The 24,101-nt window shown below is 41.2% G+C and overlaps 1 protein-coding gene across 6 annotated transcripts in view; it reads right to left on the bottom strand.

Moving 5' to 3' along the window:
* SOS1 (SOS Ras/Rac guanine nucleotide exchange factor 1) overlaps positions 1 to 24,101 on the bottom strand; it is a 69,449-nt gene that overhangs the window by 6,781 nt on the left and 38,567 nt on the right. For all 6 annotated transcript variants that reach the window (XM_086743645.1, XM_086743647.1, XM_086743646.1 and 3 more), the window contains 9 exons: positions 16,764 to 16,891; positions 15,139 to 15,794; positions 8,631 to 8,712; positions 8,091 to 8,213; positions 7,397 to 7,500; positions 2,333 to 2,555; positions 1,567 to 1,686; positions 1,078 to 1,240; positions 605 to 722 (listed from right to left, as the gene is read on the bottom strand). In XM_086743645.1, the coding sequence (XP_086599771.1) occupies positions 605 to 722; positions 1,078 to 1,240; positions 1,567 to 1,686; positions 2,333 to 2,555; positions 7,397 to 7,500; positions 8,091 to 8,213; positions 8,631 to 8,712; positions 15,139 to 15,794; positions 16,764 to 16,891 (1,717 nt within the window). The remainder of the gene's footprint in view (positions 1 to 604; positions 723 to 1,077; positions 1,241 to 1,566; positions 1,687 to 2,332; positions 2,556 to 7,396; positions 7,501 to 8,090; positions 8,214 to 8,630; positions 8,713 to 15,138; positions 15,795 to 16,763; positions 16,892 to 24,101) is intronic.

The raw sequence follows: 24,101 nt of genomic DNA on the forward strand, positions 1-24,101 counted from the left end.
CAAACATACAAGCAGCTTGCTAAAGAACAGGATTTCCAAGTGCTTAACTTCACAATTTGCTAACTGTCAGAAATTACAAGCAAACTACTTGAAAGATGAACTGTTAAGTCTGATGATAAGGAAGAAGCTTCCTTCCCAAACTCTGTTTTCAGAGAAATAAGATTTTTAAATAGAAATAAGACTCTAGTTATAAGAAACTATAAAAATTAGAACTCTAGCTTTATTTCTTGGAATACTTGATGGGGAAGGGGGTCCTTCTTTCTCTACTAGTCAATGGCAATAATATTTCTAATGTGATCGCTTTCCATTTAAGGCATTTATAGTCACAATACAGTTCCAACTACATTCAAAGTAAAAATTAGTAAATATGCAAACAAGATATCACAGAGATACTTATTTTTACTGCAAGTAACATCTGCAGTTAATAGTCACTATAATTTTTCTTTCACATATATGCAATTAACATCTGGGCACCTAATATTCAAACCAAACTGTCCTGTTAAAACTGACTTCTCACTATTGTTCATACTCTGTTTAGTGCCCTAGCTCAATACTTTCCAAATCTTTATGCATGATACAGATCATTCAAACCAAATGTACTTACCAAAAAAAGGCACACAAGGAGGATTAATGGACCTGAGTTTTGCCAAGTACTTCTTATAATGATCCTCACTCAGATCATAAGCTTCTTCTAAAATCTTCTTCTGGCGACTTGGAATTTGCTAAAAAGGGAGATGAAACAAGTTCTTTGGAAAGACAGGGTAAAGGTGTAGCCCAGCAACAATACTGAGAGTAACAGTCTCCCACTGATACTACAGACAGTGACCATGAGGACAGTGCCTCACCATCTCAGGATCTTGCTAGCTTTTTCTGCCTTTAAGTGGTGATTGATTTCTTGCTTCTGAAACCAAGAAGAAAATCCCTCTCTATTACACCCTGATTGATTAATTTGTTGGGAGATTTACCTTCCTTGCACTTACTGTGAAGGATATGCTTACTGAAAAGAGAAGCTTTCAGTGTAGCTAAGGTGCACTGCATTACACTTCCACACTAAAAACAGAAAACATTTCACTGTACCTCAAATGTGTGATCCAACCTATACACTGCTGCGGAGTTCATAGCACTGACAATCTCAAGGACACCATTAAAGTTGTTTAGCTCTTGAAAAACTTGCAGGATCTCAATTATCCGGCTCACTACAATTACTCTTTCCTCTAGGTTTTCTGTTTCTACAATGCATCTAAATACACAAGAACATTTGATTTTGTATTAAAGTGCTGATAAGTTTTCAAAAATCAAATATTAAGTTCTAACACAAACAAATACAAAAAGTTTATCAAATTACTTGACACAGTTTTGGAAATGTTTGGAGAATAAACACTTGAAAATATTCTAAGAATAAAAAGCCAAGACCATTATGATAAAATTCTTGCAGGGATCAGCTGTGGCACCTAAACACAACTTAAAACTGAAATTCTCCTAGAACAGAATTTTTCACAGTATACTTCTAAATTGACTGTAAATGTCCAGAAATGGAGTAGGTGTAGATTCTGGGAAGTCACTTACTTTTCAAACCACAAAGTGAGGTTAGTTGTATGTCTTATCATTTTGAGAAGGTTGGGAGAATTAATTTCTTTATCTTCCTTTGTCCACACACTTCCAACTAGTTCAGAAGGCTGCACAGCTCTAGAAAAGTACACACATGTGTCAAAAAACATAGTTAAAAGGAGGAAAGAAGATATTATTTTCCCAAACCCTCCTTATTGCCAGTGAATTTGGAATTAGTATTTGTAAATAAATTCTTAAAGTGTCATTTCTCTTCTGTAATGTTAGGCTCCCTACATGACTAAGTGACTCGTATTTCTATGCTTCTTTTTTAGTGTGTAAATATTTCTTAATTTATGTGGCTATTAACCTTTATTCACTTAAATGAAGAATGAAGTCTACATCTCTTTTGCCATAATAAAATGTGAAAAATCTCTCCCAGACAGCTGGTGAAATTTGACATGGTCCATAATTTGCTTGACAAACTAGAATATGAAGAAAACTGATTTAATTAATGTTCATACTTCTCAAAGGTTTATCTGCTTGGAAAACATCAAGAGAAACCTGCAGCACATGCATCAGTTACATGTACTGCATGTTAACTTGGGGAAGATAAGATAAATACTGTTTTTTAGAATTTTTTTTCTGAAAAAATAGTAATTAATATACAGCATTGGTAAAACCCCTTGACCTACCGTGGGGCTTCACAGCAGGGGACCGGAGAAACAATTTCATGCTGGAGAATATTTTGGTTTGTGTCATTTGTTTTTCAATGGAGGAAAGTTACCTGTAAAAATCTGACTCAAGTAAAGTGAGCTGCCGAGCAATTTCTATTGGATGCAAAGTGAGCAAGTCAAAAGTCTCTGTGTGTCCTGGTTTGCTTATGTGCCATTCAATCGCCGGAGGTGGGCTCTCAAAAGTAATGTTGTGACTTGGCCCAATGGCTTGTGCCTGCTTTTTCCGGTTGATTATCTTTGTGATTGATTCAACCCATTTCTTCATCGCTTTGCCTGGCACACAGAGAGAAAACTACTAGTTAGTTAATCTTAATATTGTTTAATTAATCTTAATTTTAATTTAATTAATCTTAATATTGTTAATCTACTAAATTAAAGCAACCATATATTCTTTAGAAGAATATAGGTGGTGTTGTTACATAGGTCTCAAGCCATTCAAACACACAAGGAATTCCTCAACAGTGAATGCTGAGCACGCCAAGTTTGCCCAAGCACAATTCAGAACACCCTAATTAGGTTCCTGCTCCGAATCAGGTGTTTTCCTTTCTTTTCTGACTTTACAATGAGTTTAGGGAAGTAGCCTTCTTTTGCCCAAAATGCACTTCTGTAAATACCCTGAAATGTATACTTTGGGCAAGAGCACATGCTTACCTCAGATAACATAGAAGGACAAAATAACAAACAGGGAGAAGCTTTTCCCTCTACCATATTTAGTATCAAAGGTCAGAATAAAATCCAAATGCCTGTTTAGCTCTACATCGTAAGAATTTCATGCATGAGATGGCCAAGACCATTGAAAATTTACCAGTAGTCCACATTAAACTAGCTGTCTCATTCTCCCCTTTTTTAATTGCTAAATAATCAATAAATACTTCTCTAACATAATATTTTCCTACAAATTGCTCCTGTAGCTGTCTCATCTGCTCAGTGAAAGGAAAAGTGATCCCACTCTCTATCTTTGACAAAGGGATGCTTTATGATAAATAAAGCCTCAGAGTCGCCAAGGCAACTGCTTCGGTGCCAGTGTGATCTGCAGCAGCGCGTCCCAGTGTAATGCACAGTGGGGTTTCTCGAACCCAGGAAGCTCAGAGAAAGCCAGGAGAGGCACCAGGAGCCCGTAGCTCACGCATCAGCAGCTGACGAGACCCGGGCAGGGCTGGGGGGTCTGCACCAGTTGCCCCAGCGGTGGGTCACACATCCATGCAGACAGAGCTACTGCAGAGACAGGCTGCAGCCCTGCCTGCAGAAGGTGTGCCCAGCTGGAGGAGCTCCTGCAGCAGGTGGCTGAGCTGCAAGAGGTGGTGAGGAGGCTGCATGACATCAGGGAGGCTGAGAGGGAGCTGGATACTTGGTTCCAAGCACAGTCTGCACTGGAACCACGGCTAAACAGCCATATTCCCCCACTGACACATGCAGAAGGGTGGGGGGCCAGTGATGCAGAAGAGTGGAAGCTTGCAAAGGCAAGGGCCAGCAGGAGGAACAGACTTCCCCTGAAACCTGAGGTGCCCTTGCAGAATCGCTTCACCACTCTGCAGATCAAAGAGGGAGGACTCAGCACATCAGGAGAGAAGCTGGAGCTGAGCAAGGCAGCCTGACCTCCTCCCTGTATAACAACCAATGCAACTAAGGAAAGGTGATGGGTGGTAGTAGTGGGTGACTCTCTTCTGGGAGTTATGGAGGCACCCATTTGCTGACCCAACGCATTCTCTAGAGAGGTGTGCTGCTTACCAGGGGCTCGTATAAGGGATGTTACCAAGAGACTACCAAACCTTGTACAACCCACTATTATTCACTGCTGCTGTTTCATGTAGGTGCCAGTGACACAGACAAAAGCAGCCTGAGGAGTACCAAGAAGGACTACAGAGCTCCGGGAGCAACAGTTAAAAACTCTGGGGAACAGGGAGTCTTTTAATCAATCATCTCAGTCAAAGGGATAGGCCCTGAAACAGCCAGTCGAATCTGTCAAGTCAACAAAAGGCTACAGGAATGGTGCCACAGCCAGGGGTTCAGCTACTTAGACCATGGGACTTGCTTTGAGAAGCCTGTTCTGCTGGGGGCTGATGGGGTCCACCTGACAGAGAAGGGGAAGAGTATCTTCAGCCAAAGGCTTGCCAAGCTGGTGAACAGAACTTCAAACTAACACTGCTGGGGGAGGAGAAGCACAATCCATCCCACCATTGTCAGTACGGTGCCAGTGCCAGCAATAGGTGCCCAGAAGCCAGGGAAAGATTGCAGGTAAGCGCAAGAGAACCTAAACTGCAGACCAAAAGAACTCCTATTGCTCCAGCCAGCAAGTTGGCTTCATCGGGGGCCCAGCTTAAGCACCTCTATGCCAACACATGGAGCATGGGGAACAAACACGAAGAGTTAGTGATGTGTGCATGCCTGGAGGGCTACAACCTTGTTGGTGTCATGGAGACTTGGTGGGATGGCTCCTGTGACTGGGAAGTTGGAATGGAGGGATATAGGCTCTTTAGGAAGCACAGGCAGGGGAGACAAGGAGGGGGTGTCACCCTCTAGGTCAGCAACCAGCTATAATGCATGGAGCTCCACCTCGGGATGGATGAGGAGCTGACAGAGAGCTTATGGGTCAGAAATAGAGGGAGGGCAGGGACAGGCAACAGTACAGAGGGGGTCTACTACAGGCCACCTGGTCAGAAAGACCAAGAGGATGAGGCCCTCTATAGACAGATAAGAGCAGCCTCACGGTCACAAGCTCTGGTCCTCATGGGGGACTTCAAACACTCCGACATCTGTTGGAGAGACAACATAGCAGGGCACAGGCAGTCCAGGAGGTTCCTGGAATGCGTGGATGATAACTTCCTCCTGCAAGTGATAGAGGAGCCAAAGAGAGGTGCTGTGCTGGACCTTGTTCTCACCAACAAGAAGGGGCTGGTGGGGAATGTGGAGCTCAAGGGCAGCCTTGGCTGCAGTGACCATTGCCCAGATGGTGGAGTTCAAGATCCTTAGGGCAGCAAGGAAGATGTGCAGCAAGCTCTTTGCCCTGGACTTCAGGAGGGCAGACTTTGGCCTCTTCAGGGATCTGATGGGCAAAGCACTATGGGATACAGTCCTAGAGGGAAGAGGGCCCCAAGAAAGCTGGTTAATATTCAAGGATCAGCTCCTCCAAGCTCAGGAGCAATGCATCTCAACAAAGAGGAAGTTGGGCAAAAACGCCAGCTGGCCTGCATGGATAAAAAAGGAGCTTCTGGACCAAATGAAAAACAAAAAGGAAGCCTACAGAGGGTAGAAGCAAGGACAGGTAGCCTGGGAGGAATACAGAGAAAATATCTGAGCGGTCAGGGATCAGGTAAGGAAGCCTGAAGGAATTTAATCTGGCCAGGGATGTCAAGGGCAACAAGAAAAGCTTCTATGGGTACATTGTGGGTAAAAGGAAGACCAGGGAGACTGTGGGTCCTCTCTAGAAGGAAATGGGTGACCTGGTTACCCAGGACATAGAGAAGGCTGAGGTACTCAATGACTTTTTTGCCTCAATCTTCACCAATAAGGGCTCTAGCCACGTCAAGTTGCTGAAAGCAAAAGCAGGGACTGGGAGAATGGAGAACTGTCCACTGTAGGAGAAGAGCAGGTTTTAGACCATCTGAGGAACCTGAAGGTGCACAAGTCCATGGCGCCCGATGAGATGCACCCGTGGGTCCTGAGGGAACTGGCGGATGAAGTTGTAAAGCTGCTGGCCATCATATCTGAGAAGTCATGGCAGTCTCGTGAGGTTCCCGTTGACCCCCATTTTTAAAAAGGGGAACAAAGAAGAGCTACCTGCCAGTCATTCTCACCGGGGAGCTACACGCCAGTCAGTCTCACCTCTGTGCCTGGCAAGGTCATGAAGCAGATTCTCCTGGAAACCATGCTAAGGCACATGGAATGCAAGGAGGTGACTGGTGAAAGCCAACATGGCTTCACTAAGGGCAAATAGTGCCTGACTAATTTGGTGGCCTTCTATGAGGGGGTTACAGCATCGGTGGACAAGGGACAAGCAACTGATGTCATCTACCTGGACTTGTGCAAGGCATTTGACACTGGCCTGCACAACATTCTTCTCTCTAAACTGGAAAGACATGGGTTTGATGGACAGACCACTCAGTGGATAAGGAATTCGCTGGATGGCCGCAGTGAGAGAGTAGTGGTCAACGGCTCAATATGCAAGTGGAGACCGGTGACGAGTGGTGTTCCTCAGGGGTCAGTATTGGGCCCGGCCCTGTTCAACATCTTTGTCGGTGACATGGACAGTGGGATAGAGTGCACCCTCAGCAAGTTTGCCGACAACACCAAGCTGTGTGGTGCTGTCGACATGCTGGAGGAGAGGGATGCCATTCAGAGGGACCTTGACAGGCTGGACAGGTGATCCCGTGCAAACCTCATGAAGTTCAACCAGGCCAAGTGCAAGGTCCTGCACATGGGTCAGGGTAACCCCAAGCACAAATGAGCCAGCAATGTGCGCTTGCAGCCCAGACGGCCAACTGCATCCTGGGCTGCATCAAAAGAAGCTTGGCCAGCAGGTCAAGGGAGGTGTTTCCCTCCCTCTACTCCACTCTCATGAGACCCCACTTGGAGTACTGCGTCCAGCTCTGGAGCCTCCAACATAAGAAGGACATGGACCAGTTGGAGTGACTCCAGAGAGGGCCACAAAGATGATCAGAAGGTTAAATTTAGCACCTCTCCTATGAAGACAGGCTGAGAGCGTCTGGGCTGTTCAGCCTGGAGAAGAGAAGGCTCCAAGGAGAACTTACAGCAGTCTTCCAGTACCTAAAGGGGGCTTATATGAAAGATGGGGAGAAACTGTTCAGCAGGGCCTGTTGTGACAGGAAAAGGGGTAATAGTTTTAAACAGAGGGAGGTAGATTCAGAATGGACATAAGGAAGAAATTTTTTACAGTGAGTGTGGTGGAACACTGGAACAGGTTGCCCAGAGAGGTGGTGGAAGCCCCATCCCTGGAAACATTCAAGGCCAGCTTGGATGAGGCTCTGAGCAACCTGATCTAGTCGGGGATGTCCCTGCTCCTTACAAGAGGGTTGGACTAGATGACCTTTAAAGGTCCCTTCCAACCCTAACTATTATATGATTCTAAATGCCAGCACTTAATAAACCATAAGTACCTCTTACTGTTCCAATGAATTCCTCCAAACGCTGCAGAAGATCAGCATCTCTTTCAAAGTCATAGAAGTGATGTTCTACCCAGTGTCGACATACATTTAATACTCTGCAGAAGTAAAGGATAAGTAAGTACTCTAAAACACAGTCTATCTTCACATCTAGCATTTCAAGGCTTTTAGTAGGCAAGGGCTAACAGGAATATCAGAATCAGCAGACCAAATGCAATTACTCTACTGTCTGCATTTCACCAGCAACTAGCTATAAGCATTTTTCTACTTTAAATTTAAAGAAGTCAGAGTAATGCTATTGCTCGTAAAAAGAACATTATCTAAAATGTTCTCTGCCTACATCTTTGTGGCACACTTATGCTGTATAGCCTTGCAGAAACACGGATTAAAAAAAATAATGGTGAGTGTAAGAAACTAATTTGAGTGTAAGAAACTAATTTGAGTGTAAGAAACTAATTTGTCTAAAACTCAGCAAAAGCCTTGGGAAACCAAGGCTTTTCCTGCCATGAATTCAAATTCCAATCAGGTTTTCAAGTAGCAAGGTCTACGTCTGACTACCCAAGCACACTCTCTATCAAAACACTTACAAGAAAGGCTGCTGGTACCACAAAGAGCCACTGCATCCAAAAGATGGTACTTCGAAAGACTTAAGCAAAGTCAGCTTGGCTCACATTGATGCAATACTCACCGTAGCTGCACAGGTTGAATGTACTCTTTCCTAAATCTTTTTAACTCTGCACTAAGAGGCTGGTCTCCGTTCTCCATAGCAATGCGATCAGCTTCTGTTGGCTCAGGCTCTGGAATTTCAAATCTAGCACAGAAGATGGGTATAAGCAGTAGGCTCCTATTACACTAAACATGCTCACATCATGTACAAATAAAATGTTGATTAAAGATAGCTTGAAATTCAGAACATTTCCACAAGTCAGAACCTTATGTCTTGGTAAGCACATAGGAAGATTTGCTAAATTCAATAATAATACCGATTTCAAAGGCAAAACCGTGGGATATTGGAAGTTACTGGAGCTATCTGAACAATCCTAAAGCTTCTGGATATAATTTGCACATTTTACTTGCAATGCTTGAATTTGACAACTTTAAAAAAAGTGTTTGGAGTGAATCAAAACCAACTGGAAAACAAGAATCTCACAAACGCTACTCCAAGTAAAAATAATAATAATAATTTAAAAATTACTTCATATGAGCAATATTTTTAACAGTGGCATACCTTTCTATTAGCAGACTCAGCAACTCTTGAGGTTTACAGAAAGATCTATATGTCGTGAGAAAAGTCCGAACAAAGTTGGGATCTAAGACAAAAAATAATTTTATGCTCATGTTAGCAATTATCTATTTTTAAAAATATGTTAAAATAACTTTTAAGTACCCTTTAAAATTAAGGATGCTGGCCTATCAATTTACAGAAAAGATGATGTAAACCAAAATTGCTTTGGTAACAATTCAGAACCTCTTAAAACAGCAATACAAAGCAGAATTTGAAAAACAATGTTTATTCTGTTGAAAATTCAAAACTATTACTTTTTCTTTCCCTTCAATTACTAAGACTGGATTCTTTTCCTGTAACTTTGAAAATAATAAACAGATTATTTTATTTATAAGCCATCTAGTAAACAACTTTGATTTTGACAGTGATCAGGACAAGATAACTCAAAAGACACAGCAAGTAACTTTGTATTGGATAGAAATGGCCTATTCAAGGGAAGACTGTTTTCCCTAAACACCTCATGAGGTGTACCTGATTATGAGGTACACCTCATAATCAGTCATAGTTAGGGCAGGCTAGGTATTTTTTCAGCAGACAGCTATACTTTGACGTTATATTTATTTCACTTCAAGAAAAAAAACATATATAATTTAAATTGACTAATTACATATACATTGATTTAAAACATTCAAACGCATTTTAAAAACAAGCAAGCATTCAAACAGAAAACCAAAGTGTCTTCCTTAATTACAGAAGCAAAACCATCTGTTTTCAAGTATGAGGAAATGCAACGACAGCACATTGGCACTGCACAGAGCTGACTAGAAACAAAGTTAACATTATTATCACTGAACAAAATTAATGAACGGGTTGCAATAGCTTTACATATTAAATTCCTACACAGATTTAAAGACAAATCCCAACTAGTAATTTTTCTAACAGGCTGCTGAAGAGGAGCACAAGACTTGAAGCAGGAGTTCCTGTAGGCTGAAATGAAGAAAAAAACACCTGCATTATTTGACCTAACACCACATTAAGTCATTAGACTTGTTTACTGGAATACGAGTTTTTAAGAGCTTTTTAAAAATCCTCCTTGACTATTTACCAGCATCTTGTCCATCTGAATGAACATTCTACATTTCTCAGATCCGACTAACCTCCTCATTTGGGCAACAGTTTACTGCAATGTGTTGCACAGATTAACTGTGTATTGTGTAACACAGCATTTCCTTGCATTTCTGTTGTACGCTAATTCCCCTTTTTAAACAACTGGCTATTCTGCTTTACCATCTCATGTCCTTCATTACTCCTTTTTTCTTATCATAACGCCTCTCTCACCTCTCCTTGAAACTGTACAGTCTAAATCCCTTTTCAAAGGCAAAACTTCAAATCCTTTTGCAAAAATAACATTATCCCTGTCCCCATTACCTTCATCATGGAAAACCAAAATTTTTGTTGTCCTAAAAACAAATATAAGAGTAAGCACAGTAACTCATGTAGCCACAGCCTGCGTTCTGTACACAGCCTCCACCCTAAATAGATTTTGTCTACATGAAAAAGAAAGCCTCCATAGCAATTAAGATTTTTACATCACTGCAAGCTCTGAGTCATAGCTATTGTTATTTAGAGGTAGAGTCAGTGTTTAAATCCACAATAGATATTGAATTTCAAATTAAGTAAATCAGAAAATCAAATTTAACCTTCTTATCTTACTAGCAAAATCTCTAATTCAAAATAGTGTACTATGAGCAAGCATTAAAAAAAAAAATACAGGCAACACTAGTTAATCAGGATGTCTGCTCACGTGATAATTCTGTCTTCAATACAGCCAATTCGAAAGCTAAAAAAGAACAATAACTTGTTTTACAAGGATTTATAAATAATCACCCTTGAATTCCTTAAGAAAGGAAATGGACACTATGATGACGCACAAGCACTCTTAACATATCAAAGCTTTAAAAATAGAAGAGCACTGCCCTATAGAAAAAAAATTGCCATGACTTTCAAATTTCAGTATCATCTAACCCAATTGCTCTTAAACCAGAACTAGGCAAAGGAGGAGATAATGAACATAGAAACACATTAAAACAAGTAAAACCTACCAGAATATGCAAACAGGATCAGAACCTGAATTCCTAATCAAAGGGTAATTTCTTACATGTAAAAATATACAGAAAGCTGCTTTTGTAGCAGAGATTTCTCCCTATTTTACTGCTCCATGGCAGAATGGTTTGGACAGTCTGTTGTGCCTTGTGGCCAGGCAGCTGTCAGTGCTGTCTCCCTATCCTAGCGGAAGTTCAATGCCCCCTACCCCCAGCAGCAGTGCTTTGTTAGAGCTAGGCTACAGGGCTCTCCTTGCTCCACAGTGAAACAGAAAAATATTTCAGCTGATAAGATGGTTTGTGCATTATCAGGGAGGTGATGGAAGAAAAACAATAGGTTCAACACTCATATCTACAAATAAGATGGATTGTGTGGATCTTCACAGATGACAAAAAAGTTGAGACCTGATTTGACTACTATCTGAACACAGTCCATATACTCATCAATATGCAACTACCTAAACTGCTCTTCAGTTACTTGCAACAAATTGGTACCACCTCTGCAATCATATGTGTAATTATTCCTTATAGTATTTGACCTAGAAAGACAAAAAGCTAGATGAGTCACAGCTATGGTAAATACTGTCTCTAGACTGTCAGATCAAGGGCTGCCATAACCAGTCGCACTGTATTTGAGAAAAGTAATCTCAGAAAAGTATGGGTTGCTATTCCAGCAAATGAATATAAAGTCAATAAATTATTGTAAGATTACAATCATGCATGTACAATCCTACATGGGGCAAGAAAAACATTTCTACAGTCTGTAGCTGTTTGGCTAGGCATCACCAGAGTACTCATCTTCCCATGTCTCCAAGCAAAACAGAAACCTTGAACTCAGCTGACACATGTACGAAAGAAGAGCTAAAGGGTTACTAAGGAAAGTTGTTGCCCTACTCACTGCATCTCATAAAATGCAAGAAAACACTGAATGATTTACATAGCAAATGGACCTTGTTTCCTGTACAACAGAGCCTTTTTGGCTGAGTCACTATATCTCTATTTCTTTGTTCCTCTCGAAAAGACAGCACAGAATGGTTAGAATGATGACATTTTTCCTCACAGAAAATCAGTTATAAAACAGAAGGTACAGAATGAAAGATAAGGGTGTTGAGAAATGACATGCAACCTAGTAATTCAGCATCAGGTCCATGGATGTTGCACTAAGATCTTTAAGGCTACAAAGACAGGCTAAATACACCACAAGACAACCATTTTTATTCTTTTGGTCAAAGACTTTCAGCCTATCTGGCAGTATCCACATTCTCAGTTTTGTCATACACACACCTACAATGTTAGCAATATATTTCAAGCAATATATTTAAAGCTTTATTAAATGGGGGCTGTTACAAGTGGGGATTTAAATGACTGGGGATGAAGGTGGATCTTATAAATTTATCCAAATTCTTCCTTCACGTCCTATGTGCTAGAAAGGCCAAAAACCCACACAGATGCAAAAAACCAATACAAGAGACATATTTCAACAAGTCATGTGTTCCTTAAAAACAGGCCTTTCTGTTTTATGGAACTGGAGAATGTAAGCTTGACACTCCCTGGAGAGAGATGAGGTGTGGAGAGCACTGCTAACGCCTGTAGCAATGCCAAGGCTACAGCATCAAAGTCTCAGTGTGTACGGAAAGGGCAATTCTCAATGGTGCGCAAGTTAGCCAAAGCAAAGCGAATGTTCACAAGGGTACTAATGAAGTACAATTATTGCTAATTCTCTGCCAAATACAATGCTAGCTTTAAAAAAAAGAAAGTGTCTTCCTTTCTCTAAGCTGAATTGTATTATTTTAACTTCCAAAAATAAAAATTATGTCATAAATCAAGCCTGCAAAATTTGAAGTCAAGAGCTAAAAGTTTGTAAAGTTACAAGAAAATTAAGACAGGCACAAAAATGCTCTAGTAAAAACTGCCAGCACGATATTGCATTTGGGTTTCTAATAAATGATAGAAAAGCTCAACTGAAGAAAATATGGAGAAGAGTAATAAAAGTAAAGGAGTAAACAGATGTATTTACAAGCATTTTAAAAATAAACAAAGTACTAAACTACAGTAAATATATTCTGCTTACTCCCCACTTCTTCCAAACAAATATTCCTTGTCTATGCAGGGTATCCAGGACTGAGCTGCAGAAGAACAATATAGGATAATCAGAGTGTAAAGAGTAAAAAGAAAACAATAACAAAAAAATTCTTGAATATAAGAAGCACTAATGCCAAGACGCATGAAGTTTTAGAATAACTGACATACAGGTAGAATTTAAAAAAAAATAAATTCAAATCCAAACCCAAAACCAAAGGCCATGCTTTTCAGCGTAGCTTATGAAAATCCTGGGACACTATCAAAAGAAATCCACGCACTGAGGTTGGACTGGATGATCACATAAATGCCTTCGATGTATCTTCAACACAAACAGAAACCCAAAGTCAAAAGTTGCCACTGAAATTCTGATTAAAGCCAAGTTCCAAGGCCAAATATGCAAGTGACTGCTTCTAGCAAGCTGGTATTTGGTCTTCTCATCACACGCCAGCACGAACACAGGTGAGAGTACAACCCTTAAGTGAAACTGCTTGGCACGTAATTCTCTCCTGCAATGCTAGCCATCCAGTCTCTTGAGGGAAGGCAATTCTTGTAGCCTGGGGTATACAGGAAAAAGTATTGCCTAGAGCTCAATTCCTGCAGGCCCATGCCCCTCCATCCCTTGCATTAGAATAAGCTTATGCAGATGGATGTCCCATGACATTCACCCAAACAGGATTCACATTTTTAATTGTGGATTCATTTTTTTAATCGTGGTGGTTTGGTGAAGTCCCCGATGACTGAAAGAGAGGGAACATAACCCCAATTTTTAAAAAGGGGAACAAGGAGGACCCGGGTAACTACAGGCCGGTCAGCCTCACCTCTGTGCCTGGCAAGGTCATGGAGCAGATTCTCCTGGAAACCATGCTAAGGCACATGGAGAGCAAGGAGGTGGTTGGTGACAGCCAACATGGCTTCACCAAGGGCAGATCGTGCCTGACCAATTTGGTGGCCTTCTATGATGGGGTGACAGCATCGGTGGACAAGGGACGAGCAACGGATATCATCTACCTGGACTTGTGCAAAGCTTTTGACACTGTCCCGCACAACAACCTTCTCTCTAAACTAGAGAGACATGGGTTTGACAGACGGACCTCTTGGTGGATAAGGAGTTGGCTGATGGCCGCAGTGAGAGAGTAGTGGAGACCGGTCACGAGTGGTGTTCCTCAGGGGTCCGTGTTGGGCCCGGCCCTGTTCAACATCTTTGTCAGCGACATGGACAGTGGGATAGAGTGCACCCTCACCAAGTTCGCCAATGACACCAAGCTGCGTTGTGCCATCGACACACTGGAAGGGAGGGATGCCATCCAGAGGGACCTTGACAGGCTGGAGAGGTGGGCCCATGCCAACCTCATGAAGTTCAACAAGGCCAAGTGCAAGGTCCTGCACCTGGGTCATGGCAATCTCAGGCACAAATACAGGCTGGGTGGAGAATGGATTGAGAGCAGCCCTGAGGAGAAGGACTTGGGAGTGCTGGTGGATGAGAAGCTCAACATGAGCAGGCAATGCGCCCTTGCGGCCCAGTAGGCCAACCACATCCTGGGCTGCATCAAGAGGAGCATGGCCAGCAGGTCGAGGGAAGTGATTCTCCCCCTCTACTCTGCCCTGGTGAGACCCCACCTGGAGTACTGCATCCAGTTCTGGAGTCCCCAACACAAGAAGGACATGGACCAGTTGGAGAGGGTCCAAAGGAGGGCCACAAAGATGATAAAAGGGCTGGAGCACCTCTCTTATGAGGCCAGGCTGAGAGAGTTGGGGCTGTTCAGCCTGGAGAAGAGAAGGCTCTGGGGAGACCTTATAGCGGTCTTCCAGTACCTCAGGGGGGCCTACAGGAAAGATGGGGAGAGGCTGTTCAGTAGGGCCTGTTGTGATAGGACCAGGGGAAATGGTTTTAAAATAGAGGGAGGTAGATTTAGATTGGATATTAGGAAAAAATTTTTTACAATGATGGTTGTAGAACACTGGAACAGGTTGTCCAGAGAGGTGGTGGATGCCCCATCCCTGGAAATGTTCAAGGCCAGGCTGGATGAGGCTCTGAGCAACTTGAACTAGTTGGGGATGTCCCTGCTCCTTGCAGGGGGGTTGGACTAGATGACCTTTGAAGGTCCCTTCCAACTCTAACCATTCTATGATTCTTTGATTTTTAACTGCTACAGTGTTGCACATTTAGATCTCAAAACATTGACTCAAAAAGCATGTTAGAATATGTGCACTGCAAAGCATATCCTCCTTCTACACACTATATATTTTGCTGCATGTATTTAACATAGAAAAAGAAGCATAAACTAGTCACCACCTTGAGTTTTGGTTACAAACATGAAGTGCCTCACCTGCATACATGTGGTAGGTCAGCCTCTCAATGAGCTTGACAACAGTTCCAGCCTTGATGATGGGGATTCCAGATTTAGGCTGCATGTTCTCTTCAAACACAATATTCTCTTCAGAGTCGGGTTCTGCAAACCTATAAAGCTCAGGATTTGGAAATCTCATGTGCTCCTCTTTTTCTTCCTGCAACATTGTTACATCCAACATCCTTTCCAGTGTGCTTCTATATTGCAAAGATATCAATGCTGCCATCCAGTTGTTTTTCTCTTCAGCTGATTTGGCAGCAAAAATAACACTGTTCTCATCTTTTAAGATTATTTCAAAAGCATGTTTGTACTCATTAGTGTCATCTTTATCATTGATTTGTACCTTTCGCATGAAGAACTTTTCTTTTAGACGATATTCTGCGTTGCTAGCACCAGGAAGTCTTGGCTGGCCATGATTTGACTTACAGCAAATCATCAAGCCATCAAACAGAAATATGTGTCTCTCGTGCTTCGCTCCTACACGTGTGAGTGTTCCTTCCATGATGAACTCGTTACAGCATTGTCCAATGTCCTTACCCTCCCAACCATCAATATTTTTCTGGATTTCATTCATTTTCTTAATTGCTAGCTGTTTCCCCTTCATCTGCTGAGTATAGAATCGGCATGCAGATTCACTTCAGTGAAGGATGGGAGAAAGGCAGCAGAAAGTACACGTTTATTTAAAAACCACAACCATCACTAACAGCAAAAATACAAGATCATCTTTCTGAGTGGTGAGAATTTCACTGAGAATGCAATTTTAGCACTCAGTATCAGCACCACTACAAGCCTTGATTAATGTTTCTCTTAAGTACCTAATCTGATAAATTTTCTACTTATCTTGTAAGCAATGTTTTACCTAAACACAGGCAACCAGAAGTAGGCAAGCCATTAGGGCTTCTTAGCCTAACAAACTACTCATTTCCATGGCCGACAATTTTAGACTACATTAATTTGAAAGAAGCACATTCAGAGAAAATAAGCTGTTAAATGCATCCATGTCCAAGCCTAAAGATTACACTTTGCAGCACAGAACTTGTTTGGCAAAGAAAATACTGAAACAATTTTAAGAGCAAAAGCAAAGTTTTAACATGTTTAAATAACTGCACAAATATTATCACTAAATCAGACAACAGATGGTATAATCCAAGAATTTGCTACAATAGTGCAACTAAGTACTCATTATCTGTGCATCTGTTTCTATTATCCAGTGGCAATTTTAAACAGCCATTGCACAAAAAAACCTCTTCAGATAAGTAGTTTCAAATTCAAGAACATTCCCTTCTAATCACACAGAAAAGTACTTTTATAATATTTTTAAGTAGATATTTATTATCTGAGCATAATTAACCCATAAATGCTATAACTTTCTACTTACCAGTGAATTCTCAGAACATCTCAAATACCAGAATGCAAGGACACATAGAAATTAGAACAGTTTTAAAACAATAACAAATTATCTTGGCTTTGATGTCATTTCCTCAGAAAAAGCAGGCTTGTCACAAACTATTTTGTTCATTGTTTACTAAAAGAGGAAACTGGGAGCCCTGGATTTATAGTAAAGCATTAAGAGCAGAAAGCAGGAAAAATGGAAACATGTTTACCTAAGCCTTCGTTTTGCAAGACTTTTAGAGCATATCCGTTCCATACTGCTTTGAAGATTTAGTAGGGCAGTTATTGCTTGCTTTAAGCACTCTTTATCCTCTTCATCCTCACTTTTTTCTTCCAATTGCTGCGAACAATTGAAAGTCAAATACAAAAAGTGTTACAAGCATTTTGGTACATGCAAATCCAGAAGTTTGACCTAGGAAGAAGAAATCCAATAATCTGCTGATTTTGCATGCTCCTGCTTATTAAAGTTAATGAAATAATCAGGTGCACTCCTGACACAGGTGAGTGAGAAAACTGTCTGCTAAAAGATTAATCTCAGTAAAACGAGAGCAGCAGTCACTAGTCTCCCAGATACAGATGCCCTGAGGCACACATTATTTACCTCAAAACTAGTTTGCTTTACCTTACATCTCCAAAAAAAGACCCCATTAGAGGTGCTAAATCTTCAGAGGAACAAGTGAGGATGGAGATGCCCACAGATATCATTCTACAGCACAAGATCAAATGTGTCGACTGTCTGTACGTTTGTAACATGTATTAACACTCCTGAAACAGGCAAGCTGGACCGAAACCTAAGCAAAACTCTGTCATGTTATCTATAAACAGAAGATTAAAAGGGCACTCATCTCACTAACAACAGTCTAATCAATAATTCAGGATGGAGAGGACCTTGGAGATTAACTTACCCAACCTCCATGCACAACTGCAGAGCCAACATAGATCAGGTCACCTAGAGCCATGTTGTGTTTTTAATTGCTCTCAGGATGGAAAGACCACAACTTTCCGGACAATCTGTTCCAATATCTAAATCTCTCATGGTGATTTTTTTTTTTCCTAATAGCTTATCACGATTTCCCTTACTGACTTTCCATAGTGGAATATGTGGAAGCACTACACAGCTGTGAGAAGTATTTCTCTGTCTTCCTCACTCCATCATAGACAGCAGGAAGGTTTCCCCTCCTCCTTAGCCTCCTTTTCTCCAGAATTAATAAGCCCAGTCCCTCAGCTTCTCCTTCATCACATGCTCCATCATCTTGACAAGCCCTTCCAGTGGGCTTGTTACTGTACACCAACGTCTGTAGGAAGCCCAAGCTGGAAACTGTTCTTCCAACGCAGCCTTGCCAGTACTGAACAGGTAGGCACTGTCACTTCCCTCAACCTGTTGGCTACACACTTGCTAATACAGCAATACAGGCCTTTGTTGTTGCAAGGGTCTTTTGCTGGCTTGTGCTCAGCTTATTATCCACTAGGACTGTGATTTTTTTCATGCAAAAAACCAAAGGGAAAAACAATAACCAAAGGGACAGTGGGGAGAAGTAAATGTTCTTCCTCCATGGAGGGGCTGCTTGTCTCTTCATCAGAAAACACAGGGGCATCTAACCATAGCCAGCTTGTAAAACTAGAGTATAGAAGTCCCTATTTGAGTATACAGCTACATTAACGCCTTCACATACTAACTCAATCTTTCTTAAAGTACAAAAAAAAAAATGAAGTTATATACTAAGACTGGACAATAAGGGTTAATGCTAATATTTTATGCCTAACTATCACTGTAAGAAGTATTAGAAAACAAGATCTGCCATGCTTTTATCCTAAGATGTTTAAGATTTTAGTCTTAAATCTTCATTTAAGCATTAAAATGTTTCACATTATAGTCAGTGAAAAAATCATTGACTACAGCTGTGGCTTAGACAGAAAACATAGACAATGATTATTTACAAGATTCTTAAGAGACAAGTGTTTCAGACTATCACACACTGAGAACTGGCTCCACACAACTGAAAAATTTGTTTTGACAGAGGTGGTAGAAGTGAAGCAATAGGCTGGCATGGACCAGAATAACAGACACCCTTGGAAACAGTACAATTACGCTGTTTGCTTCTAGTGTGAAATGTAAGTATTGTCCTGCAAAATCCAACTGAATAGAACATGTTCATGTTTGACATTTGAAGGGGTCATAGATAGCATTCATTTTTTCCCTGACCAGAGTTCAGTACAATAGCTGTCAATACCAAAGACTACCTTATTTGTGTTTTTAGCCATAAGGATGACCACAAGGTTTATTTCTAGGCAGCTTTGGTTCATGTAGTCTCATTTGTCATACTCTTGACCTAAGTAGCATTAAGCATGAGTACCTACTCATGCAACAATCGCTGAAATAGGGTGGACAATGCACCAGAACAGGCATTACTTCCCAAAAGGTCTCAGGGAGAATACATCAGTTCAAGAAGGAACACACTACTCTTGTCATATTCCTTACTAGATCCTACAATATTCTGCCATTTGCTTGTAAGGCTACGGCAGGAGACGGGGTAAGAAGCAAAAGGCACATAAAACACAGGACAAAATAGATTAAAATTAGGCTCAACATATATCAAAGTTTATGAAATTATTTCCTTATCTTTAATACTGTCTACACAACCTAAATGCTCCAGTCAAACTAACACAGATGCATGCTGCCTAGCATAACGCAGAACAAAAACGGCCCATATCCCAAAAGAAGAGTTTTTGAAATTTGGAAAAATCTAAAAAGAAATCTGTGCAAACATTGACTAATGTGTATAAGGGGAGCGCTAAACCAAACAAACAGAAAAATAAACCCCTATAACATAATCAGGAATTTTCTCAATGTAGCACCATATCAATTCAAACACCTGGAAAAAATTACTCCCTGTACATTCTCTTCAGAAACATACCGGTACAGATTAACATTCATTACTGCAAAAGCATTCTGCTTCTGTGTTGAGTTTATAAACTGCTTTTTATAGCAATTTCTCTCCAGTTGCAAAGATTTTGGTATTCATCACAGAAAAGTCCATGTCCAAAACCAAAATACATGTTTGTGTACAGTGCCAGAGAGAAAGTAATTGTTTGAGACTAACATTTCCCCATCAGGATCCGTTGGGAATAACCCATATTTCCAACAAACTAAATCAAAGTCCAATGAATGTAATCCTGCTCCAGGTTTAACATTTAGAATGTAGTGTGTTGAAGTATGTGTCTTCTTAAGATCCACACAAATGGCAAATCAGACAATACTATGAAGACACTTCTCTGCACACAGAAAAGGAATTTGAAAGTTTATATTCTAGCATGTATAGTTACCATAAACTCCTATGAAAACCAGTTTTAGTCATAACTGTGCTTAAATTACAGCAATAACTTTCATCTTACACTGTGCCCGTATAGTTTGGAAGAGGAGGTTATGGAAAGTGAAATGGGATCACTGGAAACGCATTCAAGTTTCTCTGCAAATCCCACTGATTCTTCTCTAGCTGTGCAGTGCCCCCTAATGAGCACATCAGGTAGACGCTAAATAAAAGTCTTTTTTTTTTTAAATAAAGTGTCCTGTGAATAATATTGTGTTATTATGGGAAGGAGATTCAGATTTCTGATTATCAATAGTAGTATTATAGTCGTGGTTTTTTATAATCTTATGAGTAAATATTGATTTATAATTATTGCAATGATTCACAATCCTGTAGGAGCTGTATCCTGGCTGTTTAAGGAGAACAAACTTGGAAAATAGACTGCAAAGGGAAGTTTCTAATAAAATAAAAAAAAAAAGTACTCTACATTCTAGGCTGCAAGCTCTGAAGAGATATCAAGAAGTGGAAGACAAGGTATTTTGTTCTACCTGTTACATAACCCAAGGACCAGATATTTATAAAACCAGGAAATTCCAAACAGATACAGAAGAAATCCTCCTCATGCAGTGCAAAATTATACTACAGTAGTCCTTCTCTTACACTGCCAAGGAAGTGTCTATCTAGAAAGACAATGACAGAAAACGCATTTATACTTACGGTGAAAATATGCAGATATAACAATACTACTAATAGGTATCACAATGGACATAAAAATCTTGAACTTTAGGGCTTACATCACAATCTAGACTTCTGTCTTCCTAGAAGATTATTCTAAGTCTATGCACTGAAATTTGTAAACTGCAGGTTCCCCAGCTGATCTGGGAGGAAAGATTAGAAATCAGCTTCTATGGACAAAAGACACAACAGCATATGGGAGGCAAGGAAATCGCAATTGAATTTGCTTAACTTAACTCAAGATCACTTTATTGTAGGTGCTAACAATATTTACTGCCCCTCAAAACATTAATCCAAGAAGTTTAGTGCATAAGTGTTCCCACGTTACACGAGGAAGTTGCACACGGCAGTACTCAGAACAATGAGCTCAAACTAATGCTGCTTCAGAAGAAATCTCTTCAAAACCCACTATGTAATTTCTTCAGATATCTGGAAGCCCAAAACAGAGCAACAAAATACCTGTATAGCTGGCAAAGCAAGCCTGATCTGTAGTGTGACCCAACTATCTGCTCTACATAAGTAATGTTCATGAGAACTTGAAGTGCATTCACCCCAGTTACTTCAGCTTCTAATGCCTCGCCATTTTCTTCAACATGGTTCTGAGAATGGGAGATCTACCAAAAGGCAATCCTGAAACAGCCTATTTTATGATCAAGAATAAAACTGAACAGTGTTTCTCTTCTGACAAATGCAGGCAAGCAGCTCTGCTGGCACTTTGCCATAAAGCAATCCTAGAAGCTGGCTCAATAGCATTCAGCTGTCCAAGAGCTTTCCGACTTTTTGCAATTCCTCCAAATAATAAAAAATCCAGCCCAAAGCAGCAGTACACTGGGAAAAAAAAAAGTGCTCTCATATCCAGAAACTTTAATTTTTAGAAAGCATCTGGAAATCATCTGGAATAGCAAATGCAGGGAGCTCTATACATTTATGGAAAATACTCACAGTTTAAAATGCCCTTTACACTTGAAGCTTAAAGGAAACTCCATGTGCCTTCTTCCTGGACATACATACACAGCTTTAATGCATTGTAATTTCAGAAGTCATTTTGTTTTCATATACACTCAGACAATCTTGAGCACAGAGCAATAAAAACACACACACGTTTATAAAACTTTACTTAGATTTACATTACAGCAGGAGTGTTAGTTGCATTAGGAGCGGAACAGAACTTAATATATTACTGAACTAATGGTAAAAACTTTTTCTCCACTGTTCTGGTTTTATTTAGTGAGGGGGGGCTACAAGGGCAGCTTCTGTGAGAAGCTACTAGAAGTTGTTTCCCCTTTGTCCAGTGGACTTGGTCAGGCCCAGGGCGGACCTGCTGCCGGCCAGGGCCGAGCCAATTGGTAGCAGAATGTTCCCTGATAACGCCTCTGCAAAAACGTATTTAAGAAGGGGAAAAAACAGGAAGAAAAAAAAAAGAAGAACATGATGTGAAGAAGCTGAAGTGGCGCAGAGGAGGAGGCGCGAGCCTTGTGGGCCTTGCAGCCCTCACCCTCTGGCCTCCCACCAGGCAGCTGTCTGGGCCCGACTCTGCCCGGCCTGGCTACAAGAAGCTGAGAGGAGATGAGATGTGAAGAGAACCTGAGTCGCATCTGCCTGCCTGTTGTGAAGAATTTCTTGTGAGAGGAACGGCTGCAGACGCCAAGGTCACAGAATCATAGAATCATAGAATGGTTAGGGTTGGAAGGCACCATCAAAGGTCATCTAGTCCAACCCCCCTGCAAGGAGCAGGGACATCCCCAACTAGATCAGGTTGCTCAGAGCCTCATCCAACCTGGCCTTGAACGTTTCCAGGGATGGGACTTCCACACCTTTCTGGGCAACCTGTTCCAGTGCTCTACAATCCTCGTCGTAAAAAATTTTTTCCTAATATCCAATCTAAATCTACCTCCCTCTATTTTAAAACCATTACCTCTAGTCCTATCGCAACAGGTCCTACCGAACAGTCTCTCCCCTTCTTTCTTGTAGGCCCCCTTGAGGTACTGGAAGACTGGAAGGTCAGTGAAGAAGGAAAGAGAGGAATAATGCTGCTCCTGCCAGAGATTCCCCTGCAGCCTGTGGTGAAGACCATGGTGAGGCAAGTTGTCCCCCTGCAGTCCATGGAGGTCCATGGAGGAGCAGAGATCCACCTGCAGCCCATGGAGGATCCCATGCTGGGGCAGCTGGATGCCTGAAGGAGGCTGTGGCCCACAGAGGGCCTGCTGGCCAGCCGTTCCGGACAGACTGCACCCCATGGAAGAAATTACCCACGCCAGAAGGGTTTGGAGAAGGACTGCAGTCCATGGGAGGGACCCCACGATGAAGCAGGGGAGGAATGTGTGGAGTTCCTCCCCCAATGAGGAAGCAGTGGTGGAAAGCGAGGTGTGATGAACTGACTGTAGCCTCAATTACCTCTTCCCCCCTGTGCCGCTCGGGGGGCGAGGCGGGGGAAGAAGAGATAATTTTAAGCCTGAGCCCAAAAAAGTGAAACTATTTGGACTGAAGAAACATGTGAATTTAAGGAAATGCTACTTTGATTACTCAATGTGGATGCTCTTATTTGGAGAAGGGAGGAATGAAAATAAATCTATTTTAGAAGTAAATTACACTACTCTCAATTAAGTGCGATTTTTCAAATCAGTATAGACACAGAGAAAAAGTCAGGAAGAGCTATTCTGAAATATATACCAAATGTCTGTCAGTTGATGTTTCACCAATTCAACAGTTCAAAGTTTTCTGTAACAGGTTGCTTACATGGCCAATTTGCCAGTAGCATTCCCATGAATGGATACAGCCTGCCAGGAGACCGTATTTCAGATTCGGTCTGCTCAAGAGCTACTGCAGCCTCCTAGGTATTTCAACTGGTGTCTCCTCAGCAGGAAAAAGGGTATTTTTGCCCTCAGTTTCTGCAATTGGGAAGGAATTCATGTATGTGAGCAATTCTCGTTGAGCTTACACAATCACCATTTCCTTCATCGAGGAACAGATACAAAAACAAAGCCTTGTTTTCAAATAAGTTCCTTTGTGTTCTCATACAACCATTTCCTAAACATTTAGACTTTCTGTAGGCTACTAGCTGCCATATATGCATTTTTATATGCCTAGATTCCATTACTAGGGAAATGGATACTTTGTTTACAGGAGGCCTTGTCTTCTCAGAGTATGGAAAACCAATTTGCTCTGCATTCTTCAAAAAAACAGAGGATTTTTTCTGCATATGCTGATGTCTCTTCCACAGCAGATTCACTACCTTTCTGCAACAAACGTACAAGTTCACACAGATCCTTCCAGAGCCTTCATGCTCTGAAATTCTCTTCTTTCTTACTGTCACTTTGGTTTGTCTCATCATTATTAGTAGACCTGCAGAATACATTAGAAGTTTAAAATTCATAATTAAGTTGATTACTTTTAGTTAGATGAGTACTTGAAATATCACAAAATATTGAAGGCAGAGGAGACAAGAAAGGGGTGTTGCTCTCTACGTCAGCAACCAGCTGGAGTGTGTGGAGCTCTGCCTGGGGATGG

Source organism: Chlamydotis macqueenii, chromosome 3 (assembly GCF_036417535.1).
Source record: "Chlamydotis macqueenii isolate bChlMac1 chromosome 3, bChlMac1.mat, whole genome shotgun sequence".
Taxonomy (NCBI): Eukaryota; Metazoa; Chordata; class Aves; order Otidiformes; family Otididae; genus Chlamydotis; species Chlamydotis macqueenii.